Source organism: Callionymus lyra, chromosome 15 (genome assembly GCF_982586985.1).
Source record: "Callionymus lyra chromosome 15, fCalLyr1.hap1.1, whole genome shotgun sequence".
In the NCBI taxonomy this organism is placed as follows: Eukaryota; Metazoa; Chordata; class Actinopteri; order Syngnathiformes; family Callionymidae; genus Callionymus; species Callionymus lyra.
In genome coordinates this window covers 13,203,243-13,228,146 of record NC_141832.1, presented here as the reverse complement: position 1 = coordinate 13,228,146, position 24,904 = coordinate 13,203,243, and the positions used below count along the sequence as shown (strand labels likewise).

The 24,904-nt window shown below is 35.2% G+C and overlaps 2 protein-coding genes across 2 annotated transcripts in view; both read right to left on the bottom strand.

Annotated features, from left to right (window-relative positions):
• Nucleotides 1-5,589: 5,589 nt before the first annotated feature.
• On the bottom strand, nucleotides 5,590-8,395 carry pam16 (presequence translocase associated motor 16). The gene is made up of 5 exons (XM_087808814.1): nucleotides 8,308-8,395; nucleotides 7,931-8,015; nucleotides 6,646-6,782; nucleotides 5,803-5,868; nucleotides 5,590-5,732 (listed from the first exon to the last, which is right to left on the bottom strand). Exons 1-5 carry the CDS (start codon nucleotides 8,308-8,310, stop codon nucleotides 5,649-5,651), a joined length of 375 nt encoding a protein of 124 aa, XP_087664940.1. The 5' UTR covers nucleotides 8,311-8,395; the 3' UTR covers nucleotides 5,590-5,648.
• Nucleotides 8,396-9,112: 717 nt separating this feature from the next.
• Nucleotides 9,113-24,904, bottom strand: part of coro7 (coronin 7) — a 115,022-nt gene continuing 99,230 nt past the window's right edge. The window contains exons 10-27 of the mRNA XM_087808812.1: nucleotides 19,104-19,158; nucleotides 18,977-19,034; nucleotides 18,760-18,905; nucleotides 18,583-18,681; nucleotides 18,412-18,516; nucleotides 16,106-16,262; nucleotides 15,867-16,042; nucleotides 15,651-15,759; nucleotides 15,486-15,572; nucleotides 14,329-14,471; nucleotides 14,162-14,266; nucleotides 14,021-14,106; nucleotides 13,818-13,959; nucleotides 12,008-12,097; nucleotides 11,821-11,937; nucleotides 10,751-10,978; nucleotides 9,994-10,080; nucleotides 9,113-9,879 (exon numbers count right to left, since the gene is read on the bottom strand). Of these exons, the coding sequence (XP_087664938.1) occupies nucleotides 9,871-9,879; nucleotides 9,994-10,080; nucleotides 10,751-10,978; nucleotides 11,821-11,937; nucleotides 12,008-12,097; nucleotides 13,818-13,959; nucleotides 14,021-14,106; nucleotides 14,162-14,266; nucleotides 14,329-14,471; nucleotides 15,486-15,572; nucleotides 15,651-15,759; nucleotides 15,867-16,042; nucleotides 16,106-16,262; nucleotides 18,412-18,516; nucleotides 18,583-18,681; nucleotides 18,760-18,905; nucleotides 18,977-19,034; nucleotides 19,104-19,158 (1,999 nt within the window). The 3' untranslated portion in view covers nucleotides 9,113-9,870. The remainder of the gene's footprint in view (nucleotides 9,880-9,993; nucleotides 10,081-10,750; nucleotides 10,979-11,820; nucleotides 11,938-12,007; nucleotides 12,098-13,817; nucleotides 13,960-14,020; nucleotides 14,107-14,161; nucleotides 14,267-14,328; nucleotides 14,472-15,485; nucleotides 15,573-15,650; nucleotides 15,760-15,866; nucleotides 16,043-16,105; nucleotides 16,263-18,411; nucleotides 18,517-18,582; nucleotides 18,682-18,759; nucleotides 18,906-18,976; nucleotides 19,035-19,103; nucleotides 19,159-24,904) is intronic.

Below are 24,904 nucleotides of genomic sequence, written 5' to 3'. Positions count from 1 at the left end.
AAACGACACTCTCCCTGCGAAGCGTAACGGCACGAAAAAGTCAAATAAAAACACAGTTTATCTCAAACGTGTGACCTATATTCACACTCGACAAGCTTGTCATCTCCATGCAGGCGACCTCTCAGACGTACTTAGTTCCAACATCCTGGTCACGCTCGACCTCGAAACAAAAAAACGCTGCTAGACTCTTTCCGTCCAGAACCCGGGAGAAAATGCTTCTGACAATCAAGGTGTGATCCACGAGACTTTATTGCTAAAACACACCTGGCTGATGACAACAAAAACAACTACTTCCTGCTTCAGAAGGTGTATCTGGCTCCCCCTGCTGGAGGGACGGAGTAAGAACTCCTCACATGTTCTTGAGTTGCTACTAATTGAATCAACACTTCTTCTGTGAAAGGGTCACTGTGGCCCAGAAACACTAGCGTCTTGTACTTTCAATCATTTGGGCCTGTTTCGCCTTTTTTCAGCAACATTAGGTCAGAAAAAGTCGCCTCACACAGCTGGACTGACAAGAAGCTACACTTTTAAACTTCGTTGTTTTGTGTCCAAATGAGCTTAAAACACTCGCACTTAGCAGTTTTTATTTTCGTTCCTGAGAGGAAGACGAGCAGGAGAGGAAGACAACAATCTTCCCTCGACCGTCCTCTCCTCGACTCTCCTCCGGTTATTGCTTCTGTTCTTCTTTATCTCGCTCGGACGAAACATTATCACTGATGTTGAAGATGCTTTTTGTTTTGTTCTTTTTTCGTTGTGTTTTGTGAAAGCTGCTCAGATCTTCCTGCTGCTGCCGAGGAGAGATGTTGGAGAACTTGGTTTTCTTTGGGTCAAGACAGGAATATTTATGGATGAAAATTCACGATTAGATGCTTTTTAACGTTCGTAGCTTCATCGGAACCAGGTTATGAACTATATGAACATCTGTGGAGGTAGATTTTATTCTTTATTCTTCAATCAATCAAAGTTCAGTCTCGATACGACGACTTTAAAACGTTTTCACTTCAATAAAAAATGAGGAATTCATGTATTTCTTTGATTGAAACTACATGTTTTTAGTGAAGCAACTTTTTAATTGGAATTTTGTTTTTTATTGAACCAACTTGTTTTTGGATTTAAAACCTTTTTTTTTTTGATTGAAGCTACTTTTTTGATCGATTTTATTTATTAAAGAAAACTATTTTTGGATTAAATCATTTTTTTTTAATAAATTCATAATATATTCTTTAATTGTAGCAACTTTTTTAAAAACTGTAAATGTTTTTTTTTTCCAGATTGGATCTATTTTTTTAATTTATTATTTCGATTGAATTAACTTTCAATTTTTTTTTCCCATTCTTTGATTGTAGAAACTAAAATTGGAAATCTTTCTTTTTTCCAGATTGAAGCATCTTTTTTTTATAATGTTCTTTTTATGTAGAATTTTTGTAGGAACTTAAAAAATACAATTAAAAATCTTTTTTTATTGAAGCAACTTGAAAATCATTTTTTTAATGTATTGAAGCTTCATTTCTTTGGATTGATAATGTTATTTTTTATTGAAAAACATTTTGGATATAATCAACTTTAAAAAAAAAAATAATCTAAAAAACATTTTTTAAGCAACTTTTTAAAGAAAATATTTTTTTATTGATCAACTTTCTTAAAAATTGAAAATCATGTCTTTTGAATTTGAAGCAACTTTATTTTAAATACTTTTCTATTTAAAGCCACTAAATTGAAGCAACGGTTCTTTTATTGAATTCGTTTTTTAAATGATTGAACCAACATTTTTATTGAATAATAACGAAACAATTCTACCTTCATATATGGATAAATTAACTGCCATATTTTTAAAAGGATTTTAAAAGGTTTGTGTTTCTCTTATAGCCCGCTTTAATGTTATATTCACGGACAGACCTTTAGATACAAAACTGTTAAAAAAATAAATAATATAGAGTTTATTTTTCACTCATTTTTACTAGTTTACGGGTTTATTTTTTGGAGTCAAATTGACTGAAACGAGTGTCTTGAGGTGTCAAGGGTTACAAGAGAAGAAAACTAGTTTTTTTTTCAAAACAAAACACATTTCAGACAGTAATAATCGATAGAAGATCATTTATATGAATATTTTTTAGCATCATTTTTAGGGTCACTGGTGTAGAAAAGAGGTTCTGTCAGGGGTTAAATGAGGTCGCGACGAGGTAAAATGGCGGGTGGGACTAAAAGAGAGAGCGAGCGATGGAGTGAGAAAGTGAATGAACAGAAAGAGAGAGAGAGAGAGAGAGAGAGGAAAGGGACGGAGGACGAGTGCCAGAGTCGTGTCGTGCAGCCGCCGTCCAGCTGGCCCGGCGATGCGGCAGCAGCCCTTGAGCAAAAACAAACTAGGCCACTGACCTCCGTCTCACCCCCTTTTTTTTCCTCCAATAAAGTCTCGCCTCTCCCTGACCTTCTCCTCCTCGCCGTCACAAAAGACGTCTTATCTGGAGAGAAGGACGACAAAATCAGGTGTTGAATAGGGTGGACGTGGTCGCCATGGCAACAGCGAATCCTCTCCTCCTCCTCCTCCTCGTCGCTCGGCGGCAGCAGCAGGAAGACGAACCATTACGACACGGATCCTCCCGGGATTCTCATATTTTCAATATAAAGAAGCTGATGTATCTATTAACCCTTTGAGCTCGGTGTGTGTATAACCTGCACTTTTTCCTCCGCTAGAGTTTGTTAGACCAGCGTTCCTTCGGTGTTGTCGGAGCGGTACGATGATTGACAGGAGTGCTCCAGTGTTGCACAGATAAATAAAAAAAAAAAAAAAAGGGGTTCATGACGAGACTTAAGGCCACGTGAGGCCTGTTCCAACTTCTGTTTATTTGCACATTTGTCAGTATTTTTTCAATTCTTTTCCAAGTGCCTTTTTTATTATAGGTCAAATGTAGATCATTATATGGGAAGAAAAAAATTACGAAAATATATATATATATATATATATATTTTATTTTTTTTCCCGGCACCGTGTTCTTGCGGTTGAACGCGCAGAACTTTAGTCGTGAAAAGTCTTCGATTGGTACAAAAAATAGTGGTCGTTTCTCCTGTTTTAGAGGAATTTTATTACGATATTGATGATAATGTCAATGAAACGGAAATGTTTAATAAAGTTGAATTTGATACAATGTTGTCTTTGTTGTCTTTCATTCTATATAAACACAATTAATGTATGTTTATTTATTAATGCTATAATAACATGTTAGTTCAAACATACTTTATAATAACATGCATTGAAAGTATTTAATCACATGAACATTTAATGATTCAATACATCTGTTTATTTGAAGTCTGGTCGTAGCATGTTTTTTAAGTTAATAATATAATCGAAGTGAACATTTTTTAAAAACATTTTAAATTAAGTATTTGGTTTAATGCGATACAACAAAACTATATATATTCAAAAAAATAAAAATAATAATACATGAATAAACTTTTTTGGCAGTTTAATATAATTATTATTATCATTTTGGGTCATTTTATAAAAACGTTTCAGGAATATAAACATATACTATATATATATAATAACATATAACATGTATGTTATATATATATATACTATATATATATAGTATATATATAGTATATATATAATACTTTAAGAGAAATAGCAGCAGAAAAAATTCTGTACAATAATGTACATGAATAGTTAAAACTAATTTCTTCTATTAATATTGATTAAACGTTTATATAAAAAGTATTCGTTCTATTATTGATTGAGAAGCTAGTTTTTGCGCACTAGCATCACTAGTGGTTAGCTGCTAAACACATCGCTAGTGGTTAGCTGCTAAATACATCGCTAGTGGTTAGCTGCCAAACAAATAGCTAGTGTTTAGCTGCTAAACACATCGCTAATGGTTAGCTGCTAAACACATCGCTAATGGTTAGCTGCTAAACACATCGCTAGTGGTTAGCTGCTAAACACATGGCTAGTGGTTAGCTGCTAAACACTTCGCTAGTGGTTAGCTGCTAAACACATCGCTAGTGGTTAGCTGCCAAACAAATAGCTAGTGGTTAGCTGCTAAACACATCGCTAGTGGTTAGCTGCTAAACAAATAGCTAGTGTTTAGCTGCTAAACACAGTGCTAGTGGTTAGCTGCTAAACACAGTGCTAGTGGTTAGCTGCTAAACACATCGCTAGTGGTTAGCTGCTAACCAAATAGCTAGTGGTTAGCTGCTAAACAAATAGATAGTGGTTAGCTGCTAAACACATTGCTAGTGGTTAGCTGCTAAACACTTCGCTAGCAGTTAGCTGCTAAACACGTCGCTAGTGGTTAGCTGCTAAACACTTCGCTAGCGGTTAGCTGCTAAACACGTCGCTAGTGGTTAGCTGATAAAACACATCACTAGTGGTTAGTTGCTAAACACGACGCTAGTGGTTAGCTGCAAAACACATCACTAGTGGTTAGCTGCTAAACACAACGCTAGTGGTTAGCTGCTAAACACATCGCTAGTGGTTGGCTGCTAAAAAAATAGCTAGTGGTTAGCTGCTAAACACGTCGCTAGTGGTTAGCTGCTAAACACGTCGCTAGTGGTTAGCTGCTAAACACGTCACTAGTGGTTAGCTGCTAAACAAATAGCTAGTGTTTAGCTGCTAAACACAGTGCTAGTGGTTAGCTGATAAACACGTCGCTAGTGGTTAGCTGCTAAACACATCACTAGTGGTTAGCTGCTAAACAAATAGCTAGTGGTTAGCGGCTAAACACATCGCTAGTGATTAGCTGCTTAACACATCGCTAGTGATTAGCTGCTTAACACATCGCTAGTGGTTAGCTGCTAAACACATTGCTAGTGGTTAGCTGCTAAACACATTGCTAGTGGTTAGCTGCTAAACACATCGCTAGTGATTAGCTGCTTAACACATCGCTAGTGGTTAGCTGATAAACAAATTGCTAGTGATTAGCTGCTTAACACATCGCTAGTGGTTAGCTGCTAAACACATTGCTAGTGGTTAGCTGCTAAACACATTGCTAGTGGTTAGCTGCTAAACACAACGCTAGTGGTTAGCTGCTAAACACAACGCTAGTGGTTAGCTGCCGAACTTGGCTACGTTTTTAAAATAAACTTGATTTATATCATTTCTGTTGGTCATTTTGTTTAATATAACGAGTTAACATATTTAAATTAAACTATTTTTTTTTTTTCTACAGGCCGAAGTACAAAAGGTAGGTGTTAGCGGTTAGCCTGCTTTTAGCCTTCACTGCACCCGTTTAAGTAATGTAAATGTTAAAACATAAAAAAAGCAAAATTAAATTAAATATTTTTAGTTGATATTCTGCATAAATATGAGTTAGTATTTTAAATTATACATTTAAGTCTTTAAATGGATTATGTATATCAAAGCTAATTGGTAAATGCTAACTAGCATGCTAGTCTTACACCACTGAAATAACAAGTGAAAAACAATTTATTATTAAAACTTGAAATGTATTTACCATTTAAAAACGTTTGAAGTAGAAAAGATAAAAGTAAAGACAAGTTCATCCGTTTATATCCGACCTCGACCCGCTTGTATTAAACCCTTCATTAAAAGCTTCAGGTCATTGGTTGTCGACAGTAAAAGTGAGAACTAGAGAAAAAAAAAGTATTTTATTGGGTTATAATTTACAGAGGAGGGGGGGGATATCTGGTCTTCATGTGTTTATACTTTCTTGCTGCTTCTTAGGTTCCTGCTGAATTTGAAGTTCTTCTTCTAGTCTTTCCTTGGCTCGAACCACCTGAACACACAACAAATTGTGTATTTTGTCAACAATGGAATAATCAAAACCACGGACGCCGTCAACTCACTTTTGATTGGACGTAAAAGGATCCGCCCACTGACTTGTCATTGGATTTAAAAAGGTGCTCGTAGTTCTGGAATCAAAAGGTTAGTATTAGTTTTTCCTAGTTTTGCTCAAATTTAAATAGCGGTTTAAAATATCCCAGAAATCTCAAAAACAAAAATCAAACACAGGATCAACATTTGTATTTCACAAGAGAAGAAACACAAGAAAAATCAAGTTCATATTTGAATGATAATTATTAACAGATTGATACAGTACTGTGAAAAAATATTGCAATATTAATTACGTTACATCCTTATAATTTACCATCAACAAGTGCTGTTAGAAAATATCAATGTGGCGGTATTCTTTTTCACAATACTGCATTGATATTCACTAGTACTATTTACATTTAGGCAAAAAACTATGGTGACATGTATGTTTTTAAAGGTTTATAGTTTAACAGATTCTTAATAAATTAAAGTTTTATATTTTATCTAGAAGTAACATTTAAATATACATGTCATGTTAATTTTAGTGTTGCAATTAGAAATTCGGCCACTAGATGGCGGCAGTCGTCCAGTGCTGCTAATAGAACAATAAATATCCTGCATTGACTGAGGACGAGAGGATACAGTCGACTCGATCAAGAGTCATGTGGTCTGTAAATTGTGCAACACCAGAATCAAGTACTTGACAAAACTACAAATAAATACTCGTTACTACAGTATCACAATACATCGTATTGTTGTCCCTCCAGATCCTTGCTGATTCTACCATCAACAACAGAGTGATATAAAACAGATAATATTGACTGTTTTCATTGCATCTAAAAGTACTTGTATAGCAAATAAGTACGTGTTCTTACCTTCTGGATTTCTTCAGGGCTGAGTTTGTCCACGTTAAGGATCTGTTGAGCTTCTTGTAGACTCATCCCAGTGATGCTGGAGGTCGCCGCCGACTGCTGACCTGAGCGACCTCTGGCCTGAGCTGCCGCCTGACTCGCTGCCACACAACACACAGGGTTTGGTTTTTCTTTCTCTTTTTGTCGCTAACCAGCGTTTGTACAACCAGTTGTAGAGTCGACGTGTCATTCACACTTAGGCCACACGAGGGCGTGTAGACAATGAGTGACATTTTCTGGTGAACTAATGATCAGACAAACTTTCAAAAATATAAATGTTTTTTTTTAATTGTTTTAAGAATGTTAACACACAATAGCAAACACAATCTCCAAAACCTTATTTATTATCTGGTCTTTATTATGTTGTTTTTTGGAGTAAAATACTCTTGGATATTTTCTGTTAAAAAACAGTTAAAAAACGTTCTGTTCTATAATATTGTTAACAGTATTTCTACTGTACCTCTAGTAGTTAACAGTTAAAACCACAATTAAAAACAAACAAACAATTAAATAAACAATGCTTGGGAAGTTCTTAACCAACAAATGTTGTATAAAAGCAGTGACTATATCTTTTGAATACTTATAAAACTTAAAAGTCAATGCAGTTTTATGTCAACAATAGCAAATATTTTCAAAACCTGGTGTACTTTGATTGACTGTATGTACCTTTTTTAAAGTGTTATTATTAAGGTATTTTTATTTAAATATTGAGTAGTTAGTAGTAGTAGTATATTTTTTATAATAAATACATTTTATATATTTTATTTACAATTAACATTTAAATATTCATGTCGTGTTCATTTTTGTGTTGCAATTAAACATCCGGCCGCTAGATGGCGGCTGTCGTTACGTCCTGTGCTGCTAATAGAACAATAAAAATCTTGCGAGATTATCGGCGATGACTGAGGACCAGAGGATGCAGTCGACTCCAGCAGCTTTTAAATAGCAAACGATAGCAAATATTTTTTAAACCTGGTTGACTTTGATTGACTGTATGAACCTTTATTAAAGTGTTATTATTGAGGTATTTCTTTCTTTAAAATATTGAGTATTTATTTATTTTAATATATTTTAGAAGGAAATTATTTATTTGGCCAATTGTGTCTTGTTGTTGTGAGTTTGTGTTATAAATAAACAATATAAAGCACCTTCTTACGAACAAAATGACAACATTATCAGGTTATAACAAGGGATCGTCTCAAGTTGTCTTGTATGGATGTGGGAATTGAACCTTTTGAGCAAGACACACCTGCATATTCCTGCCTCAAGGCTCGAGCAAACGCACGTCCGACCACCTGCACGCCCACCACCAGCACCTGGGCCAGATATTTAGCCTGAAAAAACAGTTAAATAACGTTAAATAATGTTAAATAAACGGATTAGAAACGGTTAAACTGGCAGCATTTGCGCCAGTTAGCAGACTATACACGTCACGACACGACAGTCAAAGATAAACAACGTGTTCGTATTTAAACGTCTGTTCATTTAATCTTTATTTATCTTTAAACCGTCTGTGCGACACCGTTTGATAAACACCTGAGGTGACAATATCGCCGCGTCGCTTAAAGATGACGTCAGTGGCTCCTCCGGTAACTTTGCTGTAAAGCATTTAAATCAGATTCTTACCATTTGTGATGTTCGAGGGACTTTAAGGCTCGAACCGCCGCTCGTTTCCACACATGTAGCGACAGCGATGAAGGTTAAAAAGGTCAAAGTTCAGGGAACAACGGGGAGGGAAATGTTTGTCGCGAGGACACCTAGAGGAAGGGAGGAGGAACTGCATGGTATAATCCAGATAATGAGCGAGTAAAAAGATATTACAATGAAATGTAACAATATTATCATTATTGATCTAAAGACAAGTTAAAATGTGTTTATGGATTATTGTTCTTAGTTGTAAAAATATGGAGGTAGATTTGTGTCTTTGTTGCTCCATAAAAAAAAAAAACTTAAATAAAAAAAAAACAACTCGACAGGTTTGTTTGATTTAAGTAATAATCTTACATTTACGACATTTGTATTTTATTTAATCTACAAAAGGTTGCTTAAATCAATTGAAGCAGCTATTTTTAGATTGCAGTGAAAAAAGTTATTTTAGTTAAAGTCTCTCCTTTTTGGATTTAAGACTTTTTTTTATAAATTATTACTTGAGGTATTTGTTTTAATTAATTAAAGTCATTTATCATCAATTAAAGTACTTATTTGATTGAAGTTTTTTTTAAACTAATTTAGAAAACAAAATTATTTTATTATTATTATTGATTTAAGTATTTTTCTTAATTAGTTGAAGTATTTTTTTTATTGAATCAAGTATTTTTATTTGATTAATTGAAGTAACCTTTTTTAAAATCGATTGAAGCACTTATTTATTTTTAAAGAAACATATTTTCCTCCGTATATAAATAAAAAGTACAAAACAAAAGTTTTTTTTTAAAGTTTTTATTTTGCCGAGACAAAAATCCCACCACAGTTAACCAGGACCAAGTTGTCACAAACATTTAAGACGTTTCTTCAAGAAAAACTCATTTTTTTAATCCCAAACTCCACATATAATCCCATGAAAACACAACAATTCCAGGTCCATGAAAACTAGTAAACATTGTCGAAAAACCCTGATCGAAGAATGGCTGAGATGTAATACTGGATATTTTTAGCTCTTTCAAGAAATGCCCGAAAACGACGAGTAGAAACGACAAACGTGTAAAAAAAGGCCACATTGAAAAGTGGTTTCCCGTGAGTTGATCACAACAATCTCCCAGATTATGGCACATTCACCGAAATACTTCGCCGAATCTTTACAAAACTCCCGCTCGTAACCCTGACGACCGTTTGTTTGTTTCACGACATCGGAAAGTGATTCGACGAGCTCGCCATCTCAACTCTGGAGGTAATTGTGCACCTTGTTGACGCCGTAAACAAACAGGAAGAGAGAAAATAGAAAAGGGAAGTGGAATGTTTGAAGTTTACCGGTCGTGTTAACCGTTTTCTACAGGAAAAAAAAAAAATGTGATATACTTTTTTTGTTTGTTTATAAACTAATTTGGCAGACGACAGTAGATTTGTAATGATTTAGCGCCACACGACAGACCATGTTATTACAGTGTCATAAGTTTTCACACGTGAAGTGGTTCCTCTGAGAGCAGGAGAAACACTGAGATGATCGTGCAGACGTGACCACGGATGGATCGGCTAGTCGTCCTGGATCCGGAGGAAAAAAAAAAGACGTTTTTAATGTTTTCGACCTCGTCTGCTCACGATTCTCTGGTTCGTCACTTTATTTATTTTTTTAACTCAAATGAAGCGTCGACTCACCCACTCGTCCTCGTCGACGCCCTCGAAGGACTCCTGAGGCAGCGGGTCGTCCATGTTCCCTAGTTTGGCCACCATGGCGCTCAGGAGCTGCAGAGACAAGTTTAATCATGTCAACGAAAAAAAACGACAACAACTAAACACATTTTTCCACGTAAACATAATGAAGACAAACTGTAGTAACACAAGTAACACATAATCTTCCTTAAAACATCATCACATTTCATGAACAATTGTTCTTTTTTAATATTATTGATGTGATTTGGTTGTGATATAAAAGAACAAAATAAACTCTCATGTTGAATTTTGTTTTTATCAATATTTCTTATATTGTTTAAAAGGAATAAATAAGTTAATAATATTAAAAGTATAATAAATAATACAATATTCATTTATTTCGATATCCAACAATGTAATGATCTTGTAAATTAACACTTTCATTCCATTTATTGATGATGGAAAAAAACCTGGAATTTCCATTTTTCTCAATTTATTTTAATGTTTTAAAAGTAAAACTAGGAAAAAAAATACAAATAATTCCACTTGTGGAACTAATAAATTAAATCTTGTTTTTTTCTACTTTTTTATGATAGTAATAGTAGGTGAAAGTAGGAAATTCTACTGTGATAAATAACAACAAATTAAAAAATATTTAATCATATTTTTTCTTTTTGTGTATACAAGTTAAAAAAATATATAATTAGGGAATAATATTTTTACCGTATTCTACATTTTTTAAATAAATGCTAAAAATCCTCACTTCCTCTTTCTTCTGCTCGTCACTCTTCTCCTCCAGGTAGACGGACGAGGGCAGGTACTTCCTGACGGGAGCTTCCTTCGGAGCGTCGCTCACAGGAATCATGTCCTTCGGCTTCAGGCTCGTCTTCTCATGGACGGCGTCGCGGTTGTCGAGCCACTGGGTGGCGCCGAGCGACGCTTCCCACCAGATGCTTGTGTTCGGATACAAGTCGTCCTGGAAGAATTCTTTCTGAACCACAGAAGAACGAAACCACGTTAACATGTTATTATCAATAAATATACATTAAATATTATAGTGTTGGTGACGTTTTAGTATTTTCTTTCTCTATGTCTTTTCATTGATTCATATATTTTCTAACAACTTTGAATATAAATATATATGAATATTAAACACACATTATATTAAAACATAAAGTACACATATGGCAAATAAAGTAAAAAAAAACGTAAAAACAACAACCAAAAATTGAAAAACAATCATTTAAACAAATCCTAATTAAACACTATATTTTTTTAAATAACTAATGACTGTTTCCTTTTAAACAAATATTGCTGCATGAAAGTATATAATTTATGAGAAAATTTAATTGTTTGAAATGTTGAAACTTGAAATTGTATTTATTTATTATGTCATAGTTTTTTCTTTCCCTTAAAGCATTATTTTTGTGAATAATTGAATTCAATGATTTGTATTTTGAAGGATTTAATGAGTTTATTTTCGTCAATAATTGAATAAATTAATTCCAAAAATGTTGATAATTCATCTATTTTTTTTTTTACAAATGGTTTGATCTAAAATAATGAAATTAAAATTCTGCAAATTTAAAAAAATACTTAATTGATGAAAATGATTTTCCATTAATTATTAGAATAAAAAAATCTAACTCCATTTTTTTTAAATACCTTGTGTTTGTTTTTATTTATTCAATTACTTAAAAAAAACATAAAAAATTTAAATATACAAATGACTGAAATAAATGCTTAAATGCTCAAAAGAAACCCAACAAATGTTTAACCAAACAAATGTCCTCGATGTAGTTTCACAAACAATCCGCTAGATGGCGCTCTTGCCTTGACTCTGGGGACCCTGAAGGCCACCGGCTCTATGGCGGTCTTGGTGAGCATCAGTCCGAGCGCGACCTCCACCTCGCGCACGTTACACTCGGTCTTGGGCAGGAAGGTGAAGCCCTGGAGGAGAGAGAGATGCATCATGGGAGGTCCAGAGGAGGGTTCTGGAGTCAGGTTCTGGTTTCGGTACCTTGAGAGGCTCAGGAGAATTATAGCTGCTGCACTGCAGGAAGAACGGTTCTTCTGGCAGGACCTCGTACACGAGCACACGCGTGTCGCCCTGGAAACACACGTGTTCGTTCTGTTTAATAAAGTTTTACCTTACCTTACCTTAATACACTTGAAACTGTCATCGTCAATAATATTTGATTATCGATGATTTTACTATATATTCTCACAAAGTTTAATTGTAAAAACATGTATTAAAACTAAAATTAATAAATGAAGTTGCGATAAAAGAAGAGGAATTTCATACTTTTTATATTGAATCAAATTTATTTTATTTTTTTATATATATTATTGAAAAAAAATGTAAAACTAGAAAAATATATATTAGAAATACTGAAAAAAATAAAGTTGGATTATGATTATATATTTGTCTTTATAATTTAGTAAAACTAGGAAAACGTATATAAAAAAACTGAAATAAAGTAAAATAATAAAGTTGTATTAATATGATATATTTTTTTATATATTTAAAAAAAAATAAAGGTATTAAAAAATATATTAAAACTACTGAAAATAAACAAAAATAAAATTCTATTAGTGATTTTACTGCGATAGGAAAAAATGAGAAAATATTACTTTCATACTTAACTACATTTTTCTACATTTGTCCCTATATTTAAAAAAAGTAAAACTAGGTTAAATATATATATAACAAATAAAATAAAAACAAAGTTGTTTTAATATATGTTTAAAAAAAAGTAAGACTATGAAAATGTGTTAAAAATACTGAATAAAAAAAAAAAAGAAAAACTGCATTAATACGATATATTTCCAATATATTAAAAAAAAAAAAGTAAAACTTGGAAAAAGTATATAGAAAATACTGAAAGAAAATAAAAAAAGTTGTATTAATATGATATATTTCCAATATATTTAAAAAAGTAAAACTAGGAAAACGTATATAAAAAAACTGAAATAAAGTAAAATAATAAAGTTGTATTAATATGATATATTTTTTTATATATTTAAAAAAAATTAAGCTATTAAAAAAAATATTAAAACTACGCAAAATACACCAAAATAAAATTCTATTAGTGATTTTACTGCGATAGGAAAAAATGAGAAAATATTACTTTCATACTTAACTACATTTTTCTACATTTGTCCCTATATTTAAAAAAAAGTAAAACTAGGTTAAATATATATATAAAAAATAAAATAAAATGAAAAAACAAAGTTGTTTTAATATACGTTTTAAAAAAGTAGGACTATGAAAATGTGTTAAAAATACTGAATAAAAAAAAGAAAAGCTGGATTAATACAATATATTTCAATATATTTAAAAAAAAGTAAAACTAGGTTAAATATATATATAACAAATCAAATCAAATAAAAACAAAGTTGTTTTAATATATGTTTAAAAAAGTAAGACTATGAAAACATGTTAAAAATACTGAAAAAAAAAGAAAAAAGAAAAGCTACATTAATATGATACATTTCCAATATATTTAAAAAAAAAGTAAAACTAGGTTAAATATATATATAAAAAAATCAAATAAAAACAAAGCTGTTTTAATATATGTTTTAAAAAAGCAAGACTATGAAAATGTGTTAAAAATACTGAATAAAAAAAAAAAGAAAAGCTGGATTAATACGATATATTTCCAATATATTTAAGTAAAACTTGGAAAAAGTATATAGAAAATACTGAACGAAAATAAAAATAGTTGTATTAATATAATATATTTTCTATATATTTAAAAAATAAATATCCAATAAATTGTTAAACTATATCTAATATTACATTTTTATTTATTTAACATTTCCAGTACCTTTCCTGACAGGATGACGACGCCGGTGTCGGGGTCGTAGAAGGGGATGAGGGTCGAGGGGGAGACGTCGGCCTCGGCTGTGGCCACGTGACCCTTGGACAGGGAGTCTGCTGAGTACAGGTAGAGACCTCGGACGCTCCGGCTGAACGGAGAAAAGGTTCAATTCCCTCGACACGCACTCGAGCTTTTTGTCGCTCGCTCACCTGTCGAATCCCGACACCAGCAGGAAGCGTCCGTCGCAGACCCAGACCACCCGCGCTCCTCTGTGGCCCTCAGGACCAGGACCCTCCTGAGGAACCCCATTGTTAGGAACCATCTCATCCACCGTGACCTCGGACGCTCACCTGCACAGGTGCGCTCGACCTGCGAGGGTCGTAGACGCGGATCTTCCCGTCTTTGCAGACGGTGGCCAGAAGTTTCCCGTCCGGACTCCAGTCCATGGCGAACACCTGGAGAGCGAAGGTTGGTGACGGTTGCCGGGGGTTACCGTCCACGAATGGTGGTCTCTCACCTGGTCCTGGTGTCCGGAGAGAACCTTCACCTCCTCGCCGCTCTCCAGGTTCCACAGTCTCACGGTGAGGTCGTAGGACGACGACACCAGCAGGTCGCTGGCCAGAGGGTGGAACTTGATGGAGTAGATCTTCTCCGTGTGACCTGAGGTGGAGGAGCAGGGGTGACCTTGAAAAGTGCTGACTCAGCGTTTCCTCTAGTTATGAGCGACAGCTGCACAGTTTTTTTTATTAAGCATTGAACTATTTTTTCAGCAATTTAATATATTGTTATACTTAAAGTTATTATCTTGATCTTTAAAGTATGTACTTTTTTTTTGAGTATTGTTTTGATTGTCTAAGCGCTTTGTGACCCTGGTCTCGAAAAGCGCTATATAAATAAATATTACTTACTAAATATTACTTACTTAAAGGGAAATGTTTTGAAATAATTGAAAAAAAAAAAGGTTTATTTTAAATAAAATAAAAAAATTCACACAAATATTTTAAGATTTAAATTACAATTATTAAAAAAAACGCAATTGTCTTTATTTAATACTTTCTAATCCATTGCCTTTTAAATTCAATTTATTAAACATTTTTATATTCAATTTAAAAGGATATTTAATACAAATATTGAAGATGTATTTTTGAATTATGTTTATTTTTTTTAAAAGCATTCATTTTGAGAATTTTCATTTAAAAAATATGTTAATGAAAAAGAATGACATTTTTCACAACAACATTTAATACAAAATTAAGAAAAAATACTTCCATAAAGATGCATCAATAAATAATAGTAATAACATGTTGTAATAAATCCCAAAGAAAAGACCATGTGACCAATACTAAATCATTTAATGATATAACCAATCTAGGAATTACAACATAATGAGCTATAATTACATGTAAATACACATTATTATTATAGCGTGCTGTGATAGCCATGATGTAATGACAGTGTTTCAAGTAATAATATACTAGTATATATTAATACTAATACTATTTGTGCGATGTAATAAATGTGTTATTTATTATGATTTTATTTAAACCGATGATTTTCAGTCCACAAACAGAGATTTTAAAGTTGCATCAACAGACGTTATGGAGTTAGCTCATTGGTTAGCGATCACAGCAGGGACTCTAGCTAGCATTAAAACGCAGTACGGACTCCCTTTACCTTGCAGGATCAGTTCGGGCTCCGTCAGGGTCTCCTTCAGTCCCCCCTCTGGGATCTGCCACACCCGGATTTTAGCATCTTCGCCAGCTACGCACACGGAAAGCGTTAAAAAAAAAAGGAGAAGCTAACCGCTAACGGCTAGCTCGGTGCAAACGCGCGACTCACCGACAGCGAGTCTGCGGGGGTCGAAGGGGTCCCAGCAGAGGTCGGCCACGTTGACGGAGTTCTGGACCGTGGGCACGGGGGTGTCGGGCAGTCGACCCGGCTCAGAGCGCTGAGGGAGTCAAGTCCGTTGAATTATTATGGGATAAAAAACTCAGATGTAGTCACAAGTGAAAGAGATCATGAAAACATGTAGGTCAAGAGCTCGTGACCACTCACCTCCAGAACGGCGATCTGGCCCCCCGAGATGGACAGGGGGACGGCCACCCGCTTCCTGTTGGCGCAGAAGCCGTCGCTCTCCCCCGGCGTGGTCAGGTTGAGGTTGCGTATGTTGGTGATGTGCGTGTCCTTGTGCAGCATCACGCCCTGGAGGTGGCGGAACTTGGAGGAAGGTCCTGGAAGATCAAACCCATGTTTGGGACGAGAAGCTCGAGTGAGGACGTTTACGTTGGTCTTACCCAGCATGCTCTGGATGGCTTTGGTGCTCTGGCTGGGACTCGGCGATGGGAGGAAGCCAGAGGACAGACCCGAGGTGGAGGACGGGGAGCGGGAGGTGTCGGCGCTGCTGGTGGGAGTGCTGAGCGGACTGCTGGAGGCGGAGCCACGAGTCAGGTCCTGCAGGTACGACCGGTTTAGTGACTGTCGACTATTTAATGCTGTTGTTTAGTTTGTCAACTTTAATGATCATGTTTTTGCTAGCTAATGCTAAAGCTATACTGAGGTTATGCTATGGCTAATCTAAAGATAATCTGAAGCAAGGCAAAAAGCTATTATAAATATATGCTAAAGATAATCTAAACAATGCTAAATCTATACTGAAGATATACTAAAGCTATGCTAAAGCTAATTTTAAAGCTAATCAAAACATATGCTAAAATAAGATTAAAACCTTGCTTAAGCTATACTAGAGCTATGTAATACAACGCTAAAGCAAATTTTAAAGCCATGCCAGTGCTAATCAAAATGTTAAACAATGCTAAAGCTATTCTAGATCTATGTAAAGCAATGCTAAAGCTATTCTAGAGCTATATAAAGCAATGCTAAAGCAAATTTTAAAGCCATGCCAGTGCTAATCAAAATGTTAAACAATGCTAAAGCTATTCTAGATCTATGTAAAGCAATGCTAAAGCTATTCTAGAGCTATGTAAAGCAATGCTAAAGCAAATTTTAAAGCCATGCCAGTGCTAATCAAAATGTTAAACAATGCTAAAGCTATTCTAGATCTATGTAAAGCAATGCTAAAGCTATTCTAGAGCTATATAAAGCAATGCTAAAGCAAATTTTAAAGCCATGCCAGTGCTAATCAAAATGTTAAACAATGCTAAAGCTATTCTAGATCTATGTAAAGCAATGCTAAAGCTATACTAGAGCTATGTAAAGCAATGCTAAAGCAAATTTTAAAGCCATGCCAGTGCTAATCAAAATGTTAAACAATGCTAAAACTATTCTAGATCTATGTAAAGCAATGCTAAAGCAAATTTTAAAGCCATGCCAGTGCTAATCAAAATATTAAAAAATGCTAAAGCTATATTAGAGGTAATTTACTGCAACGCTAAAGCTTATCTAAAACTATGCTAAAGCTAATCTAAAACTGTGTGAAATCTAATCTAAAGTGAAAATAAATATATACTAAATCCAAACTAAGGTTATACTAAAGATATGTTAAAGCTAGCCTAGAGCATTACTTAAGCTAAACTAAAGCTAATCTCAAAAAACAATCGCAACGCTAAAGCTATACTAAAGCTATTTTAAAACTATGCTGAAGCTATTTTAAAGCAATGCTAAAGCTATACTATAGCTATGCTAAAGCTATGCCAAAGCAAATCTAAAACTATGCAAAAGTTAATCTAAAACTATGCTAAAGCTATACTAAAGCCATTCTTATGATATGCTAAAGATAATATGTCAACAATAAATTAAATTATTAAAAAAAAACGCAATTGTCTTTATTTAATACTTTCTAATCCAAAGCCTTTTAAATTCAATTTATTAAACATTTTTATATTCAATTTAAAAGGATATTTAATACAAATATTGAAGATGTATTTTTGAATTTTTTTTATTTTTTTTAAAAGCATTCATTTTGAGAATTTTCATTTAAAAAATAGAAAATTAAAAAAATTCACCATTATTTTTTAGAGATTATTGAATTACATATTTCACAACAACATTTAATACAAAATTAAGAAAAAATACTTCCATAAATATGCATCAATAAATAATAGTAATAACATGTTGTATTAAATCCCAAAGAAAAGACCATGTGGCCAATAGTAAATCATTTAATGATATAACCAATCTAAGAATTACAACATAATGAGCTGTAAATACACATTATTATTATAGCGTGCTGTGATAGCCATGATGTAATGACAGTGTTTCAAGTAATAATATACTAGTATAATGATATACTATTTGTGCGATGTAATAAATGTGTTATTTATTATGATAAATTCTAAAACTATGCTAAAGCTATACTAAAGCCATTCTTATGATATGCTAAAGATAATATGTTAACAATAAAAGTTATAAAAAAAGTTTGTGATTCGGATCTAATGCTTTACTGTAGCTATGCTTAAGATAATCTAAAACTGTGCCAAAGCTAATCTCAAGAAATGGTAAAGCTATGCTAAAGTTTAGCCAATGCTTTGCTGAAGCTATTCTAAAGCTAATTTTAAGATATATTAAAGCTATGCAAAACCTTATCTATTTAGCTTATTTAAAGCTATGCTAAAGCTAAGCTAGAAGTTGAACCCTGCTTCACCTCTTTGCGCTCCTGATTGGCCGGCACCTTCTTGGCAGGGAGTTGATAGGCTGGTGTGGTCTTGGGTTTGGGTCTTTTATCAGGGTTCAGACTCACTTTCTCGACCTGCCATCAAGAAAATAAAAACGTGTAGACGGAGTAAAAATCACGACGACAAGAACTAAAAAATACCTGTTTGTCGCCTCCCTGCCACCACTCCTCCGCCGCCATGGCCGGCGTGGCGCCCGCCGTGTCGGGGTAAAGGTCGGCGTGGAACTCCTGGCCAGAGTTCTGAATCACAGACGGGGTTAGCAAACTCTTGGGGGGGAGGTCAGTGAAGAATTGCGGGTTTTTTTTTGTATGGCACACCTTGCGAGGAACCTGGTAGCTGACGGGCACGATGATGTTGTCGGTCAGCTGGAGGACCCGCATCACCTCGCACGACATCAGGTCCAGACTGGACTTGGGCACCGAGGCGATGCCACGCGTGGAGAAGTCCGTCAGACAGTGGCTTACTTGGGGGGGGGGGGGACAGAAGGAAGATGAATTGACGGAGCGATGGGTTTTGGGGTAATGGTCGCCTCACCTTGAGAGAGGAACGGCTCAGAGGTGGTCACTTCGAAACAGTCCAGCGCCGTGTCGCCCTGAGAGGAGGGAGGAGGAGGTGAAGGTCAACACTAGTCCGGTGATGAGGAGAGTGAGGAGGTTCTTACCGAGCCACTGAGCACCAGCAGACCCGTGTCTTCATCCAGGAGAGGAACCAACGTCCTGTGGAGATGAGACACAGAAGCGTTCAGCTTTAAGTTTGGACCTAGAACCACTAGATGGCGCCAGACGTCAGAATAATAGAGTTATTACAAAGGGGCCAAACTGCATGAACTGAGGTGCCTTGTAGTCAAAAAAAAGAAGGACGCCTTAATATGAGGAAAAAGTACAATAATGGAACTTCATTAAAAAAAAATCTAAAGTAGTATTTAAATAGAGTGGTTATCTCGCTTTTTCTAAATGTATACAGTATATATTTATTTTAGTTTTTTTAAGGGATTAGAAAAACGGACACAAATTCAAATGAAAGGAAAGAAAAAACAAGTAGTAATAATACAAATAAACACAAGATAAAATAGTTTACTAGCTCTTTATTAGAATAATTTATACTTGATGTGATTTGTAGTTTTGTTTCTCTGACCTCACATTAGCTGCAAAAATCCAGTCAAAGTGCCAACATGTACATTATTTCACTTTTACTAAATATGTGTTATTAGATTCTTTCAAATTATTTTGAATGATAAGAAAAACAGAAACAACTAATTAAGGGGGGGGGGGAAGGAAATGTGATGAGAAAGCAATAACATAAAATGACAGTATAATAATACCACATCATTAAAAAAAGAAAATTATTTTATAGTATGCTACTTCGTTTTTTCTCCATTCTAAATATAACATTTTAGTTTTGAGTAATGAGAAAACAAGTAGAAACAATATTTTCTTTTTAAAAGGGCTTAACTAGTTATGAATAATAAATAGTTTTCTAGCTGCTGACATCTATATTTGATAAGTAGATTTCCTCTGGCCTTTCCTGGGCCGCTAGAATTCAGTCAAAAGGCTACATGTGGCCCCCGGCCTGCACTTTTACCGAGGCTGCTCTCAAGTACTTTTGCATTTCACCTTAAGCTTTGATCTATTAGCCACAGTTGCACCACCTTGTGGCGGTATCAGAACATTGCAACACAGTTAGCTCAATAGTTTTACCGAGTCAACCAAACAACAAAAGAAATTCTAAATAAAAGATTATCTGTGTTGTATATCAACTTTGGGACTTTAGAAACCTCATAAACAAAACTGTGTATTTACACAAAACCTACACCACAAATCCGTGGTTAGTCTTTTTAATTCTATATACAAATGTGATCCCTGTGGTTTCGCTTGTTGACATCTCTTCTTCTCGCCCGCCATTTAAACCAATCATGGCGGCGATCAGATGTTAAACCAGGGGGGAATCCTCTCATCACACAACCTGAACTTGTGTAGATGTTTAAAAAAAACACAAGATTGTATTTTCACCGACGTCCCTCCAGGTCTTGCTAGCCTTGAAAGCCACGCTTTGTTAGGACCTGCATTTGTTCCCACGTCCAAGTCAGTCCACAGGGAGTCCAGAGAACACCTCCATTCCCACACACCTCTCACCGTCTACTTCCTTTTAACCGACTCAGCCGCCTCGCATCGTGGGCCCCAATTAATCCCCCTTTTTTTTCTCCTCTACTTATCTCCACTGCCGTATACATTTATCGCGACGTTTGCTACACGTTTAAGCTTCAGGCGTTACATTTAACACGCGTGTGCTTATTAACATACATGTGATAAAGTTTAGGGACGGATGCGTTAACAACGAGCCGTGTTTATGCGAACACACGGTTGACTTATTTAAAAATGTCTCCTGCTATCAGAGACGCTCACACAAGCGTTCCTTGTGTCCATGACGGCAGCCGTCAGCGCCGGCAGATACGACTTTATTAGCAGCTGCGCAACAACGGCGGTGATGAGGAAGTGTTGTCGTGTGCGGAAATATTGATATGAAGTCGACAGACGTCTCTCGCCATCAAACATTTGTGTGTTTATCAGAGATGACACTGAGACAGCGAAAGATAAAGTTAGCTCAGTCGTAGCTTGCTAGCTTAGCTGCTACAATGCTAAAGAATGCTAGGTTGTGTCTCTCCAAGATGTAAAATTAAGTTTTGTAAGTGTCAATAAAGTTTTCCAGATCATTAATTAATAATATTTCTTCGATTGAAGGCGTTGCTTTTTGTCGACAGAGTTAGCTAACCAATAAAAATCAACGGCTACAAGTTAGCTGGACGCAAGTTTAACTGTGTGGAGATCGATTAGAAAATGTTGTGTCGCTGTAACAAGATAGACGCTGGGAAAAATGAAAATGAAGTCAACAAAAATGTATCGCATCAAACCATTTGTGCGTTAATCAGAGCTTAAGATCAAGCTAGCTTCATCATAGCTCGCTAGCTTGGCTATAACGATACTCAAGTATGCTACTGTTGTGTCTCTCTAAGATGTAAAATGAAACCGTGTTAGTGTCAATAAAGTTTTCCAGATCATTAATTAATAATATTTATTCAATTCAAGGTGTTGCTTTTTGTCGACCAAGTTAGCTTACCAATGAAAACCAAGGGCTACAAGCTAGCTGGATGCTAGTTTACCTGTGTGGAGAATAATTAGAGAATGTTGTGTTGCGGTAACAACATAGACGCTAAAATGAAAGAGAGTCGAGGAAAAATTTAAATGAAGTCAACATCATACTATTTGTGCGTTAATCAGAGCTCATTACAAGCTTGTTTCATCATGACTCGCTAGCTTAGCTACAACGCTACTCAAGTATGCTACTGTTGTGTCTCTCTAAGATGTAAAATGAAGTCGTGTAAGTGTCAATAAAGTTTTCCAGATCATTAATTAATAATATTTATTCAATTCAAGGCGTCGCTTTTTGTCGACCGAGTTAGCTAACCAATGAAAACCAAGGGCTACAAGCTAGCTGGACGCTAGTTTACCTGTGTGGAGATTGATTAGAAAATGTTGCGTTGCGGTAACAAGATAGACGCTAAAATGAAAGAAAGGTGAGGGTAAATTTAATAAAGTCAACAATAAACTATAAGTGCGTTAATCAGAGCTTAAGATCAAGCTAACTTCATCATAGCTCGCTAGCTTAGCTACAACGCTACTCAAGTATGCTACTGTTGTGTCTCTCTAAGATGTAAAATGAAGTCGTGTAAGTGTCAATAAAGTTTTCCAGATCATTAATTAATAATATTTATTCAATTCAAGGCGTCGCTTTTTGTCGACCGAGCTAGCTAACCAATGAAAACCAAGGGCTACAAGCTAGCTGGACGCTAGTTTACCTGTGTGTAGATTGATTAGAAAATGTTGCGTTGCGGTAACAAGATAGACGCTAAAATGAAAGAAAGGTGAGGGTAAATTTAAATGAAGTCAACAATAAACTATAAGTGCGTTAATCAGAGCTTAAGATCAAGCTAGCGTCATCATAGATTGCTAGCTTAGCTACAACGCTACTCAAGTATGCTGCGGTTGTGTCTCTCCAAGATGTAAAATGAAGTCGTGTTAGTGTCAATAAAGTTTTCCAGATCATTAATTAATAATATTTATTCAATTCAAGGCGTCGCTTTTTGTCGACAGAGTTAGCTAACCATTAAAAATCAACGGCTACAAGCTAGCTGGACGCTAGTTTACCTGTGTGGAGATTGATTAGAAAATGTTGTGTTGTGGTAACAAGATAGACGCTGGAATGAAAGAGAGGCGAGGAAAAATTTAAATGAAGTCAACATCAAACTATTTGTGCGTTAATCAGAGCTTAAGATCAAGCTAGCTTCATCGTTGCTCGCTAGCTTAGCTGCTACACTACTCAAGTATGGTGCCGTTGTGCGTCTCTACATTGTAAAATATCGCTCACGTAGGAATGTCCGCAGTGATAACATCAGTTACACCTCCATATTCTTTGTCCTCCACTCTCATCCGAGTGAGCGGTGCTATCATTGAAGGATCCGCCGACCTCTGACCCCTGACCTGTCTGTTTAATCAGACCACCGTCGCAGGTCTGCAGCTGGTTGAGCTGGACAGTGTACGTTGAGCATCGCCGTGGCGACGGTCGCTCACACATGGTTGAAGAAAAATAAACACTTTTTTTCAACACTAGTTCTTAATCATTTGAGTTTAGTACAAAAGTACTAGAAATGTTACTAAGAATAAAATTTTTGTAAATATGTTTTAAATATAAATCTATTTAAAGGGGGGGTAATCAAACACATTTTGTCTAGAAAAACCCATAATGTTGTGGTAAATAAAATAAAACAATATTAAGAGAGGAGGGGAAAATATATTTTTAATTTATTTATTGCATTTTCTTAGTTTATTATAATGATATCTAACAACCATCATTAAAGGAAACAAATGAACAACAACAATTAGAATAATAATAATAAAATAATAATACATAAAACATAGTAATAATGTACTACATATGAGGTAACATAACATAACACACTTTAAGAATAATTATAATACAAAAAAGATGTACATAATTTAAGATATTCAGCTTTGGCTTGATTTTTTTTAGTTAATAAAAATCAGAAAATGATTGATATTCATGTGGATTAAAAAAAACAAAACCGAACTATTACATAAAAGTTAAATATATCAAATACAAATCATTAAAACATTTCAATTGATAGATTTATTATATGTTTTGTACATATTTATTAACACAATTACAATAACAATCAGATGTTTTCTGGCGGAAAGTAAAGTAATTTATGGCAAAAAATATAAAATAAAAAAGCATATTGAAAAATGTAAGAGATTATTTTCATTTTAAGATAAGATTAGATATTCCAACATTTGTCCAACAGTAAGGAAACTTTGGGTAAAATAATAATAATAAAAAGAAAATATTATTTCATGTTTCAAAGAAAATAAAGATATTAAATGAAGACATTTCAAGGTAGAAAATAGAATGTTGTGTATAAATATTTCTACACGTGTTCCAACTAAAACTCCTCTGTGATGACGTCACGCGTCATACGAAGGTATTTGTCACAGATAATGGTCTTAACTTCTCTTGCTTTGAGGTATTTTCGCCGCCTCTGCTCCGCGGACAATGAAAGGACTGGAGCAGAATAATCCACATGTGATTAAAGAAAACCTGAGGATCCTAGTTTAAGGATCACGACGCCGGGAAGAATGTCGGAACCTCCTCATTAAAGATTGAAACCCGTGACCGATGTGATCAGCGCTGATGATCAATCCGTCACCAGCGGGGAGATAAGAAGTTTATACTGTAGCCTTTAACTCATGATAAAGACATTCTTGTCTGGTGTGGGAGTTAAAGCGGTTCAAGGAGGCTCCTCAGGTGTTCGATCCAGGACCCGCTGAGACCAGCAAATGTACTTTTAACAACACAATATGTTGTCATGCTTGTGTGTGTAGTCTTGTGTGGTGTGTGCTTAACAAGGGCCTCCCTCGCTACCTTCAGGAGCCAGTTCATTAGAAAGGAATTAGAGTCGACGGCGGCGTTCCCGGGAAAAAAGGGAAGAAAAGGGGGGATTGTTGGAGGAAAGGGGCGCCAGCTGTGGCCCACGGCCCCTCAGATGGTTTGCCAGCAGCTCCTCTGCCCTCTTTATGCTTCAAACCCACCCCTAAAAACACACACCAGCGAGCGCACACTCGCACATGGACTTGCGTAAACACTTACCAGGGACTTAATTAAATCTATCGAGCCAAGGTTCCAAGTCAGCAGCCGAGCACTGACCCCGTTGACCCCCCAAAATACAACCTTAGAAAAACACGTTATTATTATTATTGGGTTCATATGAAGAGATCAGAGGTGGAAAATAGTATTTCAACGAAGATGTTCCTCCATCGTTATTAGTCTTTTTAGTCATCTCCACCCTATGTGCACTCTCTTTTTCGCATCTTAACAATCTTATAGTCGTCT

Bases quoted from the DNA above. Each gene is read 5' to 3' on its own strand.
- pam16 (XM_087808814.1), bottom strand. The intron at 6,783-7,930 runs GTGTGTCTTGCT...GTTGTGTGGCAG, and splicing joins CTTGAGGCAGGAATATGCAG to CGAGTCAGGCGGCAGCTCAG. The intron at 5,869-6,645 runs GTAAGAACACGT...TTTTGATTCCAG, and splicing joins GCCCTGAAGAAATCCAGAAG to AACTACGAGCACCTTTTTAA.